General features: G+C 42.9%; 1 protein-coding gene across 1 annotated transcript in view; it reads left to right on the top strand.

Annotated features, from left to right (window-relative positions):
- Positions 1-2,208, top strand: part of PLEKHA8 (pleckstrin homology domain containing A8) — a 110,110-nt gene extending 107,902 nt beyond the window's left edge. The window contains exon 13 of the mRNA XM_079931445.1: positions 1,768-2,208. Coding sequence (XP_079787571.1) covers positions 1,768-1,805 — 38 coding nt within the window. The 3' untranslated portion in view covers positions 1,806-2,208. The remainder of the gene's footprint in view (positions 1-1,767) is intronic.
- The last annotated feature ends 3,792 nt before the right edge of the window (positions 2,209-6,000 follow it).

A 6,000-nucleotide genomic window follows, 5' to 3' on the forward strand; every position in this document is an offset into this window, starting at 1 on the left:
TTCATATGAAACAAAAACCAACTCTGATTTTGTTCAAGTCACTTTAGTCAAGATTTTTATTATTAGCTGAAGGCAATTTCTAACTGTTACATCTTAAATTTTTTAACAGGCATACTTAATTTAACGAAACCTAAACTTAATCAATATCTCTACACACATTATAGACCAAGGACCACTACTATCAGGACTTTAGATATATTGTCAAATTTCTCACTTTCTAAAAAACTTCATGCTGATCTTTGCACCGTCTTCCCCTATTAAACACACACTCACATACTTATTTTCTCAAATTCTTACAAGTTCACAAGGAATATACCTTTATTGCGTTTTTACAGATGAGGAAATGGGGGTTCACAGGAGTTAGGTAACCTATCCAAGGTCACAATTAATTAATTAATTGAAGTCTTTCTAACACCCCAACTTCCATTTGTGTCACAAATCTTAGCTGCACTCGTTCTATCAACTACTTTGCTGGCGTTGCAGCTGAGGACAAGCACGCTCTCTGTCTGGGGCAAGGCTGGAGTAAAGCAAGCTCTCCTGTCATCCAGATCATTGTATCTTACTAAGTGGATGTATCATAAAAGATCAGTCTGCTAATTTAAGGACAGCAGGTTCTGGTTTAGCAAATTTCCTGGATACATGTCTTTTCCCAGAGGGAACTCTACATCCTTGTAGGAGTTCTGGAGTAATGCTCTTGGGACACCTCGCTAGAGAATGAGCTAATGTAATGAGGTGCTAATAAGCCTCAGCAGACAAATAAAATAAAGGCAGAACTATAATCATGATCAGAAAGGGAAAAGAAAAGTATTAAAACAACCATTTTGGGCTTCCCTGGTGGCGCAGTGGTTGAGAGTCCGCCTGCCGATGCAGGGGACACGGGTTCGTGCCCCGGTCTGGGAAGATCCCACATGCCGCGGAGCGGCTGGGCCCGTGATCCATGTCCGCTGAGCCTGTGCGTCCGGAGCCTGTGCTCCACAACGGGAGAGGCCACAACAGTGAGAGGCCCGCGTACCGCAAAAAAAAAAAAAAAAAACAAACATTTTGCCACCATAAAGTCTGTGTTTCTCTTTCAGCACCACCAAAGAGATATCGCTGAAAAGGGAGTTCTGTGTGTTATATGGAAAGAAGGCAATGAAAATGTTTAGAAACAGGGAACATGAGAAACTATTATAGTTGAGAGTAAGGGCAAGGAGGGGAATGACTGAACAAAATAGAATGCTGAGGTGTTTAAATGTATTTTAAAAAATAAAAATAAAATAATTTCTGTTTCTTTGACATATATAAAAGGAAAATGTTTATCAGGGAATTTGATCAGGTAGACATGCTTTGAAGGCAAATGTAGCGAAATTATGTAACCCGAAGCTTCCTCAGATTCTAGATGCAAAGCCTTTAGAGGGATAACAAGAAAGAAATGATTTTGTAGAAGTTAAGATCGACAGATTCAGAAACAAAATTCAGAATGAATTTTTCTGGCCAGAGGGCAAGAATGCTGAAGAAAATTCTTCTCCTGAGGTTTGTGGGGTATTTGGGTCACAGTGACCCATTTATGTAGATTTTTCATTTTTGCTGATCTTCCAATTTAATTTTTTTTTCAAACGCCAGTTACAATGAAACATAAACTTTGGCATAGGCTGAACTCACCCGACTACCTTCTATTTATCCGCCCCACCCCACTGCCCAAGTGTCACCTCTCCTGAGTGTATTGGGAAGACGTGGGGATGGCTCTCATCCCTCTTATGTTGAATTCTTGGGGGTTTTTGTCTCCAGATCCTGGAGTCCTTTCACCTCTCCCATCACTGCTGTGACAAATCACACACCACTCTACTGACGGTCACCTCCTGGAGCTTGGCGGCTACAGTCCCTCACGATACAATGCAACTACCTTGGGTTCAAAGGGTGAATGTGGAGCCAGCCACACTTCCCTTTCTGCCTCGTTCCTTGTGCCACATGACCACGAGCCTCTGTGGATGAAGCAGATTCACCAGATGGTAGGGCTAATTAAATGCACTTACAATGTGGGAGTAAATAAAAGGTAAAATTATATATCCAAGTCAGCCTTACTCACACTAGGATAAAAGCCACAGAGGACTTGGGAACAGGGGTGGGTGGAAGAGTCAGCTTGAGTGGGAGAATCTTGGGTGGGCTTTGCAATTCTGATTCGGGCTTCTGAGACCTCCCAGCCAGGTTTGAAGATGCCTCCTCTCCTTAACAACACACATCTCCCAAAGACAGTGTTCAGAAAGAGTGAAGTCTAGATTACTGTAAAAGAAGAGAAACATTTCTCTAAATGCAATGAAGCCTGAACAACTCTCTGCCCACCAATGGGGCTATGGTTTAATTTTCCTTCTACTTCTGAACAATGGCCAAAGGCAAAAAAAAAAAAAAAAAAAGAAAGGGGATTCAGGGGTCCCTGATGTTCCTTCAGCCTTGGGCTACACAAAAGACCTGGCTGAAGTTCCGGAATGACCACTGCCCTGTACCTGGAGCCTCACAGGACTCTGTCCAAGCAGGAGGGAAGCAGAGTGACTTATTGGCTTCCTGTCTAAGCAACTGACTTTTCCAGTTGCATTAAGGAAACCTAGGTTCAAGCAGCCTCTGTAGATGCACTTTCCAGAACTAATTTCCACTGTTTTATATGAGCACCCTTTCCATAAAAAGTGCAAGACTTTTCTCTCTAAATCTGTAGTTCTCAAGTGGGGGTGATTTTGGCCTCCAGGGAACAGTTAACAATGTCTGGAGACACTTTTGGTTGTCACAGTGGCAGGGGGAGTGGGGGGGGGGATGCTACTGGCATCTAGCAGGTAGATGCCAGGGATACTGCTAAACATCCGACAATGCAAAAGATAACTGCCCACAAGAAAGAAAGAGCCAGTTCCAAATATCAATAGTGCTGCTATTGAGAAACGCTGCTCCAAATGCTTGGAAAAAATATTTTACATCATCTGTGATCAGTACTCACCATGCTATCACCCTCATGTCACTCCTGAATTTTACTTTTAAAATTCATCAGCTGATCTTCCTACAAATCATTCCCAAGAAGCAGATTAAGAGTAATCATGGCATTTACTGAGTTCTTACTGTGTGCCAGGTTCTGGAGAAAGGAATTTACATACTTTATCTCACTTATTGTCACCATTTTCAGAAGAGAAAACTGAGGCTCAGGGCAATTAAGTAAATTGCAGATTATCAATACATGAAACTTAAAGTCACTGAGGTGGGAATCAACCCAGAACTCAAGTTTCTGCTCTTTAAACTCAATGCCTTTCTAAGGAAACCAAAGATGTCTATTCAATTTATTGAACAATTGCTTTATATTCAGAATTCTCTTTTTATTTTATTTTATTTTATTTATTTTTGGCTGTGATGCGTCTTCGTTGCTGCACACGGGCTTTCTCTAGTTGTGGCGAGCGGGGGCTACTCTTTCTTGCGGTGCTCGAGCTTCTCACTGTGGTGGCCTCTCTTATTGCAGAGCACAGGGTCTAGATGGGCAGGCTTCGGTAGTTGTGGCTTATGGGCTCAGCAGTTGTGGCTCGCGGGCTCTAGAGCGCAGGCTCAGTAGCTGTGGCGCATGGGCTTAGTTGCTCCGCGGCATGTGGGATCTTCCCAGACCAGGGATCGAACCCGTGTCCCCTGCATCGGCAGGCAGATTCTTAACCACTGTGCCACCAGGGAAGCCTCAGAGTTCTCTTTTTCATCCTGAGAATTTTTCATCTTCTGACAAAAAGTATTTGTTAAATAAAATAAAACTTTGTAATTATGGTCATCCATCACTTGGAGCAAACTTGATAGATGGATTTAAAAACACATGTATTTGTAAAACTCCCTCCTTTCCAAAAAGAAGAAAAGCGGTGTCTTTTATATATTTTAGTTCCAAATTTAAAGAATCTCTTCATTTATGAAACTTCCAGACTAATGCATATAATGCTTTAAGTGGCAGAACCAGGTAAGACTACAAGGACAATTGCTCTATCTTGAGGTGTCCCTATTTAAAAGAAAGAAAGAAAGAAAAAAGCAGCATTTTGTAACACAACAGCGTATTGAATTTTTTTATTCTTGTGTCTGTCTCCTTCATTGTCCTGTGTATTAGTTTTCTACTGCTGCATAACAAATTAAAACAAATTTAGCAACTTAAGACAACACCCATTAATTAGCTCACAGTTCTGTAAGGCAGAATTTCTAGCACAGCCACGGCATAACTGAGTTCTCTGCTCAGGGTTCCCAAGGCTGAAGTCATGCTATCAGTCAGGCTGAGCTCTTCTCTGGAGGCTCTGCAGAAAATTCACCTTCAAGCTCCCTGAGGTCGTTGCAGTTGTAAGACTCAAGTCTCATTTCCTTGCTGGCTGGTGGTCAGGGGTTGCTCTGAGCTCCTAGAATCCTCTCCAGGAGAGCAGCCCCCTCCATCATCAAAGCCATTAGTGGAGAATCTCACTGACGATGAATCTACTTCATGCTTTGAATCTCCAAGAAAAGCCCAATCCCTTGTAAGGGCTCATGTGATGACATCAGGCCCACCAAGGACAATCTCCCTCTCTGGAAGTCAACTGATTTGAGACCTTAGTTACATCAGCAAAATTCCTCACAGCAGTGCCTAGATTAGTGGTTGTTTGAATAATTGGGAGAACATCTGTGTATACCAGGAATCTTGGTGTACACAGGGATCTTGAAGGTCATCTTAGAATCCTCCCTAGTTCAGTCTGTAAATTCCTCGATGGCAAAAACTGGGCCTTGTGCATCTTTGTCTGGTACTCAATAGATACTCCAGGGATGTTCACTGAACTGAACTGTTTTAAAGGGATTCGGAAATTACGAAGTCATGAAATTGTTACACATGAGCATTAACTTCCAGGTAAGGACAACTCCCATCAGGAAAAAGATCAGATAGGATGCAATGCCCAGGATGCCTTTCGGCTGATCACTATCGTGACCTCTTCCTCTACCAAAAGATTAACTGGATTTTCTACTTTCACTATGGGAATACAGCTTTGGTTTTATTAAGGGAAGTCAAGGGAAAAAGAATTCCTATCCCAGAGATGTGGAAGAACAACTTTCCAGAATCGCATCTATTCTATTGAGGAAGTGGTGTGGTCAATGGGTTTGTGGTGTCATGAACTTCCCTTCCCTAGTCTGCCAGCTCTTTGAGGGTGGAACTACATATTATTCATATTTACATCCCTAAGGAAAGCACAGTGCCTGGTTCAGAAGACAAACTTTAAAGATAAAAGCTGATTAAATGTTTGTAGAATGAATGCTATTTAGCCTGTCTCTGCTACTAGTCGTTCATTTCCTGCCGGCCAGGGCTCTGTCCAACGCATTTTCTGCAAGCCAGCAATGCCTGTCTGTTCCCCGGCAGCCAGTGAGCGTTCAACAGGTGCACTCTTTGGGCCTTGTACTCCTGTTTTAAAATGTATTTTCTTCTCTCCCAAATTACCAGTTGATCATTTTAGGTTATACAATATGAATTGAAGGTGACTACTATTCAAGCTAGTCTTATAAGGCTTATTTCTAAGAAATATTCAGCTTTATGTTAACACACACACAAACCCCCCAAATCCCAAAACTTTCATCTTCCTTTCCAAATGGACATTCATTTCAGTGTCTAGTAAATGTATTTATGGGAAACATTTCTTTACGTTGATCAGAGAACAGAGCTGTGATTTCTGAAAAAGAAAAGCTCTGTTTCCCTTAGGTTTTGTCAGCTCCTCCATTGCTAGCCTCAGACAAGGTACACGTTATCTGCAATTCTGTGAGCTTTCCTGCATTTCAGTCGCATTGGGGAAAACGCTTTCCCGGCCTTCCAACGGCAGAAAAACGCGATCCACATAACTCCACTTCACAGCAACCTGGGAGCCGCGGATTTCGGGCCCGCGCTGTGACGTCACCGGGCTCGCAGGCCGCGGCGCTGGCCTCAGGCTCGGCTGATTGGCTGGGGCCCATGACGTCACGGGCCGGGGCGGCCCTGGGTTCGGGAGGGCCCAGCTATGATCCGGGTTAGTTTTTAAA

The sequence above is a fragment of the Stenella coeruleoalba genome (assembly GCF_951394435.1).
Source record: "Stenella coeruleoalba genome assembly, chromosome: 9".
Lineage (NCBI taxonomy): Eukaryota > Metazoa > Chordata > Mammalia > Artiodactyla > Delphinidae > Stenella > Stenella coeruleoalba.